The sequence below is a fragment of the Protopterus annectens genome, chromosome 10.part0, assembly GCF_019279795.1.
Source record: "Protopterus annectens isolate FY-2018-M chromosome 10.part0, PAN1.0, whole genome shotgun sequence".
Lineage (NCBI taxonomy): Eukaryota > Metazoa > Chordata > Ceratodontiformes > Protopteridae > Protopterus > Protopterus annectens.
In genome coordinates, this window is record NC_056744.1 from 349,027,064 (window position 1) to 349,043,140 (window position 16,077).

Genomic DNA, 16,077 nt, shown 5'->3' on the forward strand with positions numbered 1-16,077 from the left:
TAGGCTAGCTGCCTTTGTGGGTCATTTTAAGCATAGCTAATTTCCCTTGGTGAGAATCAAATGTTATACCTCTTGCCTCTGAGTTAAATACCTTAACTATTATACCAAACCTAACCCCTAATGTTCCTGCAAACCTCAAGTCATTTATGCTCCTTTTCTGGACTATACCAGTTCATAAACACAGACTTTCTCATATATTAAATCCTGCTCTGCCAGCATAGTGCCCATCTTGTAGGTCCCAGCCATCAGTCTAAGGCCATTGGTGTGACTAGATTTGCAGAAGTGCGCATGGTAGTCCATGGTGTCCTACACAGGGTAGGAGTTGTTGAACCTTCTAGAACATTTGCTTCTCTAACCAGCATTATGCTCACCCTTATGACTGCTGGAACATATTGCTTTGAGTGATTCATCATCCATGTAATATTCATACTAAGGTCTCGCTGCTCCTCCACTTTGCTCTGAAGCTCATACTGCTGGCATGGCATTATTTCTCTGAGTATGTGTCACCGTGTTTGCTTTCATTGGTCATTCTCTGGCTGCCAATTCCTGAATGCAACCACCAATTAATGCAGATCACCCTCCAAACTCATGCAGTCAGTTTTTATGCAACTGTGGCCTCTTCCTCCATGTCAATAAAACCGTGTCACCCCAGAGCCCCATCCTTCCCCTCATCCCAGCGCCTGAGAACAGAGAAGGAGGAGGCAAGGGCTGAAGATTGTGCCCATCATCCTGAAGAACTTAAGAGATTTTTTCTATCCTCTTACCCTCATTTCTGCTGGAGCTAATGGCACACTTTTGCAGTAGGCCCTGGAGTGCTGGGTGCATTGCTGGATCTGTTTCCACACATACTGATCCCTATCCGGGTGTAGCGCACTATTTGGTAGACCAAAGTCCCTTGTTACAGTGGAGCCCGGCATCTGCCAGATGTCAAGAACCTCCCTCTACCACGAGATGGACAATATAACTTCAGCCACTCATTCTTTTACCTCTTCACATCCTCTTTATCATCTCTTCTGGCACTAACATTTGTTCCCCAAACCCAGCTGATTGGGGCAACAGTCAGAGCTCCATCACTCTGTACCAAAGAGATTCCTACACCTACAATTACTTACCATACCCAGTTTCCATTATGTAAAAAAAAAAAGACATGACCTAACCACATCCATGAGGAGATCATACAGAACTGGGCTCAGTACTGATCCATGTGGCCCCCATTACTTAGAGACCTCAGTGAAGACACACCTGGCTATCATGCCCTCTGTTTTTTGTTACTGCAGTTGTCCCTTTTCTGTCTTACAGCTGTCCTTTCTGAATACTGTGCTCTGTGTTCTTTGTTTATAAGCCAGTTTTCCCTCCATCAAGAAACATTACATCCTACTCTATTCCATGTAGCTTCCTGATCATTGTCTATTGAAATGCCAGATGTGAAATCAAAGAGTAGCCATGGTAGCAATCAGACAAGTGGACATGGTTATCTCAGTTGTCATAAAGAAGACCATATTTATCTAGATTTTCCTGGACCCATCTTTGTACAAGGGGCCAGATGCAATACATAGCTATTCCCTAGGCTAGGCTGAAAAAGAATTGTAAACACTTCTGTATTTTTCTCTACCATATAAATGGCACAAAAGGGAGCATATTCAGGTCTCCACCAACTGTCACATGTAGCCCAGTAACACTTTGCCTACCTTTTCCTTCAACATCTCCTGCCTGTCCTGTCCTCCCCTACTATACGCAGCTCTTTCCCCACAAATCTGACACTCCATTATTATCATCCCCTGCCCTTCTTTCCTTCCCCCTTGTACCCTGACACAGCCTCCTTTTACAGATGTGAAGCCCAGTAACTTATCATTCAATTCTACAGCCTTAGTGAAGTCACTTCTGCCTGTCACTTCAATTTCCCTCACACAAATCTTACATTATACAAAAGTCAACCCAGTAAAATGACATCTTGTTTTTTTGTTGGGCCACACCCATTCAGATCTTTCACCTTGAACTTTACTGTTGCATGGACATAGCAGTTATCCTCTCAGCCTCCTCACCTCAATCTATTTAGGTGGATCAAATCTAATACACCTTTCCTCTCACTGTTCCAGCTACAGACCTTTCTTAAATTACTTCTTGGAAATTAAGTCACTTGTGCTTTATGATGCTGGAATATTGCAGCCCACATCAGCCATATGGCAACCCACTAGCCTCCATGTCACTAATATGATAGTTCTCCATAACCATCAAACTTCTCCTCTCCATCTAGCCTCTCTCCAAGCTTCCTGTCCTCTTTTTTTCTTTCATTTATTCATGTAAGTAGTTTGTACACTATTCTAGTCATCCATGTGACAATGTTAGGTAGTGGATAGTGCCAGCTATGCCACAACTAGGACAGTAGATGTGTAACATATGCCAGCAAAGCTAGCTAGAGTTTTGTAAAGAATTATGTCATTTGTATATCAAACTGATTTGTACAGATGATTGTATTGAAAATATATTTGTAGAGCTGCTTGTGTTAAAAATATACCAACAGTGAGTTCTGCTGGACAGAAAAGAAATGCATCTGTATGTCAGACTGTATTGTAATTGTTGAAATGAATATATTGTAACAGAGGATACTGGCAGAGAAGAGGTTAATCTCAGTCCAGCTAATTTTGAAAAATAGTCTGAAATTAAATTACCTGGTTTAGGCCATAAAGATTGTATGTTACAATTCTGATTGCAGCCAGAGATGAAATGTCTATGAAAATAGGACTAGGTTATCCTACTGTATCATCCTTAGGGGTGAACGAATTGCTACCCTGGAAGGGTGGAAGTTTTGAAATGGTTTTATAGCTTCTAGATGCTATAACACATCTCAGCAAAGCTCTGTGTGTATGGTAACACATATGTGCTAAATTCTGGTTCAGTTTTTAACAAAGGTGGTAGTGTGAGAACCAGAGTCAGATGACCAGATGTATGTGATGTCATTCTGTAATCCAGCACTGAAATTATGTTTTAATACTAGATGAGACAGAAGTCTCAGAGCAGTCTGTTTTTGAAACCTGACCAAGAAGGAAGAGCACTCACCCATTTCATCTTGTCTTGCTTTAGTAAATAACCAAGTAATAGGAATTCTTTAAATCAGTCATGAAAATATAGCGAGATTAGTTAAATGCTGTTTTTCTGTATCTGTGTGAATCTTTTCCATCAGTATTATTTTTAATATTTCCTGTGATCGAAACTCTGATGTTTATTGTAATAGATATTTAGTATTTTCATGTTCTTTTTTTATTTATTATTAAAACGAAAACCAAAGCAACAGTGACCAGAGAAGTAGTAATCCACGACCAAGGAAGGAGGAAGCAGTTCTTAATTATAAATCAAAGAATACTTTTAATAATAAAATTCTCGAGTAAAAGGTTACACAAACCTCGAAGTAAAAAAATCACACAAGCGCTTTCGCTCAGGCAGTCCTGAGCTTTATCAAGTGTTACAAAAGTTCTGTGTACCAGTGTTCCTTATATGTCCTAGTAATTATACTCTTAATTGGAACAACTTGTTGACAAAGTGCTTTAGTGAATTAAAGGTATATAATGAAAAATTAATTCTATTAAAAATAAACCACAGATAAATAAATGTATATATATATATATATATATATATGTATAAATACTGTAAAGCCAGATTGTGAGTACAGGACTTCACTAATAAGAATTTAAAAGTTAAGAATTAAAAATTAGGGTTAAAAATTTAGTGGCAGTCATATTGAGTGCACTGAGTGAATTGCATATAGCTAGGGATATTTTTATTATTATTATCGGAGTTCTTGTTTGTGCACCATGACCCATGATAAACCATTTAGTGATAGGTATTTCTAAATGTACTGGGGACAATGAGTGCATAATTAAAAAGAATTCCAAAAGTCTTTCTTAAAGTATGTTGAGCAAAAAAACTTTTCTTAAAATTAACTCCATACTACTAAAGAAGGTGATAGTAATAAATTAATTAATTAACAATGGACATTTGTCAGTGACATAGATAGAGACATAGTGGTAGAGATGGTAAAGGCTTAGAGAGTTGCAGGACAATAGTTACCCATATGGTTTGGCTTAGTGTATGGGTGAGTTGTTGTGTTGATAGACTTCAGCAATAAGGCTATAACCTAGCTCTTCTTAGCTTCAAAACTGGTTTGATGCTGATGGTCCCATTGAGCCCAGGCGGTCTACCTGCATCCAGCCTCAGCTGCCATTGTAATTCGCGATAACCTAAGGTAGACTCCCAATCGTCCCCCCTTGCATCTGGTTCAACTTGCTCTAAAACAAGAAACTGAATGTTGAGCTCTGGGCAAGAGAGGGAATGTTTGAAAAAGGCATTTGTCTCTTTCTTTTTAGCCATATCGTAGAGGTGTTCATAGATTTGTTTCCTTAATTCCCTCTCAGTTTTACCCACATAGAAACTTTGACAGGTAGTGCATACACCCAAGTAAACAACCCCTTTAGTGGCACACGTATAAAAACCTGTCGGGTGTACTCTAAAATTCCTGGATGAAATATAGGGAGATGGTTCTTTCGATATGGCGTGGCATTGTGCACAAGTGCCACATTTGTATGTGCCCAGCCTGGGTTGTTTAACTTTTTTCTTAATTTCGTGCTTTTTTCAAAGATTTCCTTAAAGTTGGCCCCTCTTTTTCGGACAAAACTGGGTTTGGATGGTATAAAGTCCTTTAGTTCTTCAAAAAGGGCCAGAACAGGCCAGTGATGCATGATAGTTTTTTCCATTTCTTGGGAATTGGATGAATAAGTGTATGCAAAACTGTTTGTGTGGGAAACTTCTGTATTCGAGGGAGTTTTGAACATAAATTCCGGTCCTCTTCCCAATATCGGTGTGTAAAGGGAGTGTCTTAAAGAACTTACTTCAGCGGCTAAAGTTCTGAATAGTTCCAGGGGGTAGCCTCTTTCCAAGAACAGGGTCTGTAGGGTCTCCAATTCCAATTCGAACTCGTCCTGGGTGCTGCATATTCTACTTGCTCTGATGAGCTGTCCCTTGATGATTCCTCTTTTTTGATATAGGGGGTGTGCACTCTCAAAATGTAAAAAAGAATTGGAGAAGGTAGATTTACGGTGCAATTTGGAGTGGAAAGCTTTTTGGGTATAGTCCTTGTACAAGGTGACATCTAGATAATGAAGTTCATGTAAATCGACAGTATATGTAAATTGTAGGAAGCTGGTAGTGGAGTTGATGTGACTGAAAAACCGCGTCAAGTCTTCCTCCGATCCAGTCCATAGGATACAGATATCATCCAAATAACGTCTGTAAAAAAGGATGTGCTGCTCCCAAGGTGGTGTAAGGACAAAAGTGTGCTCCCATATATGCAATACCACGTTTGCATAAAAAGATGCACAGGGTGCTCCCATGGCTACACCTTTACGTTGCCGAAACAGTTCTCCATTGAAAAAAATGAAATTGTTGGACAAAACAATTTCCATCAACTCAGTAAGTAGGTTGGACATTTTGTTGGTAAGGGTGGTTTTTTGATTAAGAAATTCAGCAAACCATTCTAATCCTTCTTTGTGTGGAATACTGGAGAAGAGATCCTTGATATCCACAGTGACCATTAAGAGGTCTGGTGAACAACATGAAGTGGGAATATCACGCAAGAAATGCCAGGAATCTTTACAAACGTGGCTAAGTAAGGATATGTATTCCTTGGTCATAAAGTCAATGAATTTCCCCAAGGGTTCAGTCACACCCCCTTCCCCTGACACAATCGGTCTGAATCTAAGAAGATGGGTACCTTTATGAATTTTCGGTATCCCAAAGATGACCGGTATTCTGGGCTTCTCCACATGAAGGTAGTTAAATGCCTTCTCATTGATAGCCTGTTGCAGTAAAAGGTCCTTCAGGTAATAGTTAATCCGTGTGAAGGCGATATTGACCTCATTGCGTGAAACCGTCTCATATTGTTCGTCATCTTGTAACATGGTGTGGATGTGTGCCTCATAATCCCCAGAGAACATGAGGACAATCCCTCCGCCCTTGTCTGGTTTCATAATCCTGATCTTCTCTTCTTTAAGATGTTTTATGAAGTTAGTTTCTTGGTCAGAAAGATTAGGATAAGACAAGGATTTTTTGCTTTTGGATAATTTCCTAAAATCATTCTCCACCAGTCTCTCGAAGAAGAGGATTATCGGGTGGAGTGGAGGGTTGAACAGGCTGGTACGGGTTAGGCCCAAGTCATGCATTCTCAGGCCTTTGAAAATTAAATTTAAATTCAGTCCTCTGGTGAACAGTTTCAACTCTACTAAAGCTTGTGTCAGGTTCATGGGCTTAGATGGTACAAACTGCAACCCCGAGTGAACACATCAAAGGCGCATTCATCTAGATCCACGTCTGTATAATTATAGATAGCAAAATTGTCCTTCCTCAAAATGGTGCAATTACCTTCTGTGATATCAAGGCTGTTGGTATCTAAATCAAACATAGGAATGCATTCTATGGGGGGTTCTTCTAAAGTTCCAGGGACCCCAGATGAATAAGAGGCATTCAACATCCAGTATTCCAGGCCCTCGGTGCTTGTCTCTGTCCCCAAACCCCGGTCTTGCCGGGGTTCCGTGGAAAATCCTGGTTGCTGTTACCCTTCCTACCTTTCTCTGCTAATCTTTCACTTCTTCTAGGAAGTTCCTCTAGTTCTTCATGAATATCATCAGCCCTTTCTAAATCAATGGTGGATGTCTTGGAAAAAAACCCTCTATTATGCCCATTAGGAAAGGGATAAGCCAAACCATCTCTATAGTCCACTAAGTCACGTTCTAGTTTTCTTAACTTCCTGTTAAGAATCTTGTCACAGAAAGTGTCAACATTGCCAAAAACTTTATCATAACTGGGTTTAAAAGCATTAAAATCTGAATCAGTTATTAATTTATTGTTCAAAAGATCTAAGTCATTCATGAGCGTTTGTGCCTTTAACTCATATTCCCCAATCATCACATACAGCATTTCCAACCCTGCCTTGTCAAAAATTTCACATAGCTTAAAATAATAACTAGTACCATGCTGAACATTATTGGGAAATTTAAACAGGCGTAGCCCTTTTGGGATACGCTTAACTCTCACACATTCATTAAGGTAGTCAATTTCTAATTGTGTACTCCTCAAGGAGTACAGTTTGTCTTTAAATAAATCCATTGTTTGGTCAAAGTTCGAAAAATTATTAGAGCTGTAAGTACCTTTTGAGAATGTAAAACGTTGGCCAGCCCATTTGGTGAAATTAACATTAAATCAGTCATGAAAATATAGCGAGATTAGTTAAATGCTGTTTTTCTGTATCTGTGTGAATCTTTTCCATCAGTATTATTTTTAATATTTCCTGTGATCGAAACTCTCATGTTTATTGTAATAGATATTTAGTATTTTCATGTTCTTTTTTTATTTATTATTAAATATATTTAAACTTTTAATTGTGGCTGGTCTTCTAGAGAATATTTTAACCTTTTAGAGTTAAGTGTCTTTCGGCTTTTCCCGGTTAGGGGTTGCCACAGCTGAACTCCAGTCCACCAGTGATTGGCAGTGGATTTTTACGGTGCCAAATTGCTAGCCCAATGACCAACCTTCAAAGAAGGCACACCCATTCATGCACGCACCTACCTGCATGTCTTTAAGCATCACCCAACCCCCCAGGGAAGACATGCAGACTCCACACAAAAGGTGCTCCAGATGAGAATCGAACAGGAGAACCTCTTGCTGTGAGGCAACAACACTAACCGCTGCACCACCAGAGTACTTATATTTATTTGGTGACACTGTGGATGCTCCTGAAAGCTTTGCTGCATTGGTCAAGAACTACCATTCTTATTGGTATTAATTTTACTCAGTATAATTGGGTACCCTTGTAATAGCCTTAGAGCAGCTGGCTTTGGAGTGTTCTGGTGGCAGTACTTACCTTATACTCTGGGCAGAGAGGCATAGCTGGTAAATCTGTGTCAGCATTTCCCAGGTGTATGTGTGTGTGTGTGTGTAAATCAAATCTCAAAGAGTGTGTGTGTCAACTACTTGGAGGACTTGGCTTGGAAAACTCAGCTGATGACTCAACTCTACAGCTGTGCCAGTAAGGAGTCATACTGGGAGCCTAGAGAGAGAGGGGAATACAGCCCCCAAAGTGAGTATATTCCCCGTGTGCTCTTAAGAGAAATTGTGCTTGGTGCAGACAGCTGCATCTGGAAATACTGTGGGTATCTATTTTTGTTCCATGTGAATGTCCCTCTCTAGTGTCAATGGTGAGGATTAAGGCTCCTTGATTACTGTCTCAGAGCAGGGACATCACAATCATATGGACCTCCTTGGGTAATTTTATTCCAACAATATGATGTACTTTATACTTTTCTTAGAAATGGCTTCATGTTGTTTCAGTCAGTATACTGACTGCACTTTGTTTTTAATCCTATGTAAAAAAATGGAAAGAAAAGTACACAAAACAGTGATTTAGATACAAAATTCATGGATTGTGTAATACAGAAAACTCTGCAATAAATGTGAATCCAAGTAACAAGCAATGATTTCAAGAAGTATGTTAACATAGTTCCATGGTGCAGAGGAACAGAGCTTCGGCTGTGACCCAGGCAACTAGAGTTCAGTTACCAGCCCTAGCACTGGAGAAGCCAGGCAGTGAGGGGAAGGAGTGAAAGGGTGTGATTTGTGACCTCCCTAAGGGTGGTAGTGGGGTTGTACATACCGGGGGGTACACTGGGTGGTAAGATTTCCCAATTGATACTGGAAAAACATGACTCATTTTTTAAGAGGAGGGGCAGGTATGATGGCACCAATACCCCTTGAGGAAGTGAAGGTATGTCCTCTACAGTCTACCCTCTGCCTGTTCCTTCCTTGGCACTTTGCTGAGTCCACAGGGGATACAATACAAGAAAGTAAAAAACATTTTGAATCACCCCTGTGGGCTGTCTGCATGATGGCTCCCTACAAGTTGACCTTCACCTCAGTGACAGGGATTGAATGAACTGATTGAGAGGGAGGGGACTGATGACAGACCATAAGCAGGAGCAAAGATAACAAAAAAGAAAAATACTGGTGTTCTAACAAGCATGATTATCATGAGAATGAAGTGAAAGTAAAACCTGCACTTGCCCTTAGGCACTGCTCTGTATAAAATATTTTAATGAAAATTATGAAAAAGTGCAGAAGGAATGGATGGCATGTAATTGACTTGTTAAATATTCCATAATTTAGGAAAAGTAACTGCAGAGACTTTCCCAACACACATTTCAGTTTGTAGTGATGAAAAGCAAGGTGTAGCTCATAGCAGGAGTTGGAGTGCTAGTGTGTAGTTACTGACCAGACATTTGTTATGCACCCGAGTCAGGTGATCTGCATGTAAATGGCACTCAAAACTGTTTCCTTGTGCTCAGCACTTGCTAAGAACTCGTTGTAAGCACTAAATAAACTACAAATTACTACAGCACTCAACTTTCCTCACTTGTCAAGAGGAAAACAGTTCTTAGTACTTAAATTAATAAGCACCTATCCAGGTATGTCCATGGGTCAGCTCCTGGTGTTTTCTCCTGTCCACCTGATGAATCTGGGCATCTTGGGGCAATGTAGCAATTGCCTCAAATACACTGACAACCCTCTCCTCCTACCACCCAACACTACAACCTGTGAGAGATGCACTTATATAGCCAAACTGGAAGCTAAGCTCTCTCCAGCCAAGACTGCACTAGACAGTCAAGAGGAGAAGTTTAACACCTGCACCACACCACACTCAGCACATAGTCCTTCAAAACCCGCACTACCAAAACCAACACACAGAAACCCAAAGCATACACCCAAATTTAAGGAGGGTCTCATTAAAAATCTGCCCAAGCAACAGACACCTCCCAAATGGAAACGCAGACAACAAACACCCCTCAACACTACCCAAATGACACATAGCCTACAAAATCAGAGTGCCACTCAACCTCAGCCCATAAGGCAAAACAACGTACCCAACACACTAGTCATAGGTGACTCTATAGGCGCACTGATGTCCCACTCGCCAGGCTAAACAAGGAGAAAGTTACTGTCAGTTGCCTGTCAGGTGCCAGGATCTGCCACATAATGCATGCACTCAGGTCACTCCACAACAAGCACAAATACGACTCTGTCATTGTCCGTGTTGGTGTAAATGACCTGAGATCTACCTCCCTGGACTACATGAAGAGAGACATGGAGGAGCTCTCAGATCTTGTAGCCCAGGCAGGTATGACCCTAGCCCTGAGTAGCATCCTGCCATCACCCAGAATGATACCACAGTACAAGGACAAAATGATTGACTTCAACAATTGGCTAAGCTTTTGGTGTCATTCTAAGGGGATCCAGTATCTGTCTGCCTGGGACAAAATAGTCGACAGAACACGATGCTTTGCCAGAGATGGCCTGCACCTGTCACCCCTGGGTTTCTGGATACTGCCTAAGACTCTTGCCACCCCTATAGTGCCTTTTTTAGGCAAGGTTGAAATTCTAAATTCACCACTGTAACAGGTACAAACAAGCAAACTCTGAGGGTAATGCTACTCAATGCTAGAAGTCTAAACCTCAAAATGCACTCACACAAGGCACTCCTTAAAATAGAGAACATCTGTGCAGTGACAGAGACCTGGTTTAAGGCTCCAGAGAGCACCCCTGCATTACCAGGCTATAATTCATACCACACCTTTCAGCCACCTAACCTGGACCGAAACACTAAAGGCGGAGGCGTGTCCATATTCATTAAGAATATCCACACCTCCAGGCTAGCTGCTCAACATAATGCATCTGAAATTATCTAAGTGCAACTAACACTGGGCAAGACAGCAATCCAGGTTGTAGCTTGTTACAGATCCCTTACCATGCCCCAGGATTCCCAGTCTTCATTTCTTAAGATACTGGAAAATATTAAGGTACAACCCAATACCTTAATTATGGGTGATTTCAACTACCCCGCCATCAAGTGGGAAAACTACTCATGTACCAACTCATTCACTCAAACTTTTCTGGAATTTATAAATTCCAACACCTTGGATCAGCTTGTACAAACCCCCACCAAGAGCAGCAATATCCTGGACCTGGTCATTACCGATATGGGCAACTGATGTTCCACACCAGAGGTCAGCTCCTTGCTGGTCAGATCTGACCACAAGCTAATCACCCTAGACATCCATATCCCACCCCATCCCCCATTAAGGAAACCACCATCAAAAACTACTCCAAAGCCAACTTCATGCTTCTTAAGATAGAAGTGGCAAACCTTACAACACCCATGCAGACAGAAAATAGAGGTACAACTGCTGAATCTTACATAAATACACTGTATAAGCACATACACGAGTGCATGGATCGTGCCATCCCCAACAGAACCAAGATGCTATCCTCCAAATAAAGGAAGCCAGTCTGGTGATCCCCTGCTATAAACAAACTCTACAACAGAAGGAAGAAGCTGTTGCAAAAAAGAGTAAAATCCCAAGGTTGGAGGAACTCCCTGGTCAGCCTCAGCAAGAAGCTGAGATCCCTCATAAAATCCTCAAAAACCAGTTACGAAAATAAAATTGCCATTGATACCAAAGACAACCGCAAAGCATTCTACAGCTATGTCAAGAATCTTGATGGCAACACTCAGATCTGCTCTGAGCTACAGCACAATGGCACTAAATATACAGAACTAACCGATATTGCCAACATCCTGGCAGATAGGTTCAGTGCCAATTTACCTCCCTCTCACCCTCCAAAGGGTCCATCTTAATACAGGAAGAATGCAAAGCCCCTGTAATCACGGATGAAAAAGTAAAGACCGCACTCTCCAAAGCCAAGAACACAGCATCCATGGAACCAGACAACATCCCAGACTGCATACTGCACGAACTACAGAACGAACTGGCACCGCACCTAAGTACCATGTTCAATCATAGCCTCAACCTCAGCCTATGTGCTTACTGAATGGTGCACAGTGATGATTATCCCACTCCACAAAGGGGGTACCACCACGGACCCCAAAAACTACCGCCCCATTAGCCTGATGAGTCTGGTCTGCAAGGCCATGGAATGTATCATCTTAGAGCTTATAAACAAAGACATAGGTAACCTCCAAACCCTGGACCCTACTCAGTTTGGGTTAGTTAATGTTAGATCATGTCTACTAAACCTGATTGACTTCTTTGAAGCAGTCACTAAAGCCGTAGATGAGGGCAAGGTAGTGCACACAGCCTATCTTGACCTTGCCATGGCTTTTGATACCATCCCCCACTCTGGAATTATAGATAAACTCACTAAACTGGGCATAAATCCCTATGTCATAAGATGGGTGGCCAACTGGCTCACTGACAGAACCCACACAGTAAAAGTAGCCGACTCCAAGTCTGACTTCAGACCAGTGACAAGTGGGGTACCACAGGGTTCAGTCCTGGGTCCTCTCCTGTTTGGTATCTACTTCTCTGAAGTACAGGCTAACACAGAAGGTCTTTGGCTAACACAGTTCGCAGATGACTGCAAACTGGGAGCCATAATAGAATCCCCTAATGATGTAGACATTCTACAAAAGGGCCTCACAGAGACAGATGCTTGGTGTCAAAGTCATGGCCTCAAGCTCAATGCCAAGAAGTGCATTTTCATCCCCTTTGGGAAAAACTCAGTACCCATGAACTACCACATAGGCAGTAGCTCACTAAACACTGAAAGTGTGATGAGACCTCAGGACACAGGTGGATAGTAGTCTCTCCTTTGCTAACCACATCACCACAGTAGTCAGGAAATCCTTCTACATGGCAGACCTCATTACAAATGGTTCTCCTCTAGAAAAAAGGAGGTCATTGTTCTTCTCTACTCATCCCTCATCAGACCCATTATAGAGTACAATGCCTCATTTGGCATGTATCTCACAAGACACCTACAACAGTTGGAAAGGCCACAGAAATACCTCACTAAGAGGATTACCAGCCACAAACAGATGCCACAGGCAGACTGTCTCAAAAAACTCCAGCTCTACTTAGTCGCATATCGCCTACTCAGAGGTGATCTCTGCCTAACATACAAAGCTATGTCAAACCCAGATCTGCTGGACATGCTGCACCTAAAGAAATCCCAATCTCTCCAAGTCACACGCTCCAGGGACCTAAGCATTGTCACTACAATAAACAGAACATGCTGGAGGGATACATTCCTGTCCCAGAGACTTCCCATACTCTAGAACAAACTAGCCATTCATGTCAAGCAAAGCTCCTCATTGGCCATCTTTAAGAAAAATCTTGATGACTGAATTGGAAATAGGAAATTCACCCCAGGGATCACTTCTGCGGCACTGCTTGACAAGGGTACAGGAAAGTAATATTCTTGAGTGGCGAAAGCCAGGGAACCTTTTTGGCTAGGCTTATATAGGCCCCAGGGCTGATTGCAGCATAGGTTCATAGGTAGGTACTAGGCTAAGTAACTGGTAACAATGTGATACTGCCTGTTGTGTAATGTTAGGTAGTTCTAAAGAGAATCACCATTATTTACCTACAGAAGCATAAGCATTTCATCTCCAGCTATTGATCATATTAACTATGGTGGCCTGTATGTGACATCTCTGCAGTTATTGAATATACTTTGAAATGCAAAAAGGGATGAATGCCTTGAAATACTCTTGAAAGGAAATAGGTACAGCTGAATGGTGCAGACTTTAGGTGATGAGTTATGTTGAATCTAGGTGTTACCTTCCTTTAACTGGTTGAAAGTCTTCCACCAGCATATGCTGACTGAATGGTTAAGTACCTCCTTCCTGTATGACAAGTATTTTTATTTTTGTTTTGCAGTTACTAGCTGGGACCGTGAGAGCACTGGATACCAAGAACTAAAATCTGAGTTAACTGAGGTTCCAGCTTCCAGGCTGTTACAGGAGGGTCCTAAGTCTCCCTCCAACCTGAAGACCCAGGATCAAAACTCAGGTAAGCGGCAATCCTTCACATTCAAGTCTATATTTTCTTAGCTGCAGTTTAGTTCTGTTAATATTTACAAACATATTGTCTGCTGGCACAAAATGCATAAACAAGAAAGACTGAATATTTTCTCATAATTATACAATATACTTGATATGAAAACAGTTTATTTATTGACAGATTAACTATTTAACTGCTTGACATATTTTACATTGCCCAGTAAATCCACAGGGGAGATTATGTTTTCAGTGGAGTACCTGGAAGAGAAATCTGTAGACAGTTTGAATAAGTAGTATATCTGCAGTCAATAAAAAGGACAGGCAATCTGCAGACCAGCATGTAAGGGAAAGAATTTGTAATTAACACTGAGAGCGAGGAAATCAGAGAAGTTAGGACAACAAAATCTCACAGACATGGTATAACATCAGTACAGAAATCCATATGAATAACAGCAGGTGGTGGTAAACCAAATAAATGGACAAGGGAGGATACATAAGTGGGTAAACAATTTACAAGCAAACAATGGGGGCATATATGTACGGCTCCCAAGTGAGCAACAAATTCCAGAAGATTTAGGAACTTTGCTCAGACATATTTGCATAGGTATTTTTATACCCCAAGCAGACTCCAAAAAATGTTTTCCTCAGGTAAATGGAACATTTTGGAGGTGTAAAGGGGAAGAAAGAGATAACTGGGAACATATCTTTTGGGAGTGCAATGAGTTGAGTGATTTTAAAAATTCTCTAAAGAGTACTCTGTCAGAAATATTGGGTGAGCAAATAGGTGTAACTAAATAAATTATTATTATTATTTAGTTGGGATGCAGGATCTGAATTGCCTAGACATACTAAGGCCTTGTTAAATATAATTCTGGGGGTGACAAAAAAGCAGTTACTAGAAAATGGAATCATAGTCTAAACCAGTTGCATTTGAAGCACTGAATGTTGTAGCAGAGATAAAAGGAATGGAAGTGAGATCTATAGGACATGTTAGGAGCAAACTACATAAAAAATGAAATTGTGGGAACAATAATACATGCAAAATAATGTTTTGGAGGAGTGAGATTTAAGGGAATGCAGGAATTGAGCAAGTTATGTAATGTTGGATTGATGATAATTGTATAAAAGCAAGTATGTGACGTATAACCTTTGTAACCGTGAACATGTTAGCAGTTTGCTTTCTTTTATATAAATGTATATTTGCCTATGTCTTAAGTGATAATTCAATAAAGGTGTTAAATAGATTTATAATAAATGGAATTGCTGTAATCTTCTGTAAGAGCCAGAAAAAATAATTTCTATGTATAATAAAATACAGAGAAATATTTGACAAGTCTTTAATCAGAGGAGAGTTGATATGAAGGGAGTGATCCAAAGATGTATAGAGAACTAGTAATACATTGTAATTAGGTGATAATGCTTAGTAATTGATTAAATGTTAGTTGCACTGATGTCAGAGAATTAGAGGAAATCTATCCCAAGTTCAAGTCCAGGCTTACGACAGGTAAAACATGGAATTAAAAAAAAATTCTTATATGGGATAGAGCATCCTTTGAATGGTAGTTTAATCCATAATTGTTGTGATATAATAGGAAACTGCATTTTGCATATTTGTTGCATAATTTAGGGATGAACACCATGTAACCAACTTGTGGCTTTCACATTTCAGAGGGACTGTCTCTAAAGGATGGCTGAAATAATGAAATGCAGTTGGCGGAATAGAAGACTTAATGGTTAAAGCATAGTGGAGCGACAGAAAGGTCCTAACAGTAGTGCTATGAGGCAAAGTCATAAAATCTGTTATAGACCTGCTCAAGTGTATGACATAAAAGAGGGGAAAAAATATAGATGTGAAAAAAAAAGTGCAGAACTGAGAGGGGGGGGGGGAGATAAGAGGCTGCAATGGCTTGCCTAGTTTTATCCACAACATTTTGGCTTTTGGCAAATTTCAGGTTCCTGACATTGCACTTCAAGCTGTTAAGAACAAGCAGTATTGACTGGGAACCCCTCCTCTCTGTCATTTGCACACTTTCTGGTTTGGTCAAACACAAGTGATAGCAGCCATACAGATGACTTGGCCTTCTAGTTATTTCCGCTGAGCCCTGCCTACTAAAGTGATATACTGTTGACTTGATAGCTCACAGAGATCTGCTAACAAAATAAAAACATGTTCACTT

General features: G+C 40.7%; 1 protein-coding gene across 1 annotated transcript in view; it reads left to right on the forward strand.

Moving 5' to 3' along the window:
• Positions 1–16,077, forward strand: part of MYOC (myocilin) — a 76,111-nt gene that overhangs the window by 52,380 nt on the left and 7,654 nt on the right. Inside the window, exon 3 of the mRNA XM_044085252.1 lies at positions 13,779–13,910. Within this exon, the coding sequence (XP_043941187.1) occupies positions 13,779–13,910 (132 nt within the window). The remainder of the gene's footprint in view (positions 1–13,778; positions 13,911–16,077) is intronic.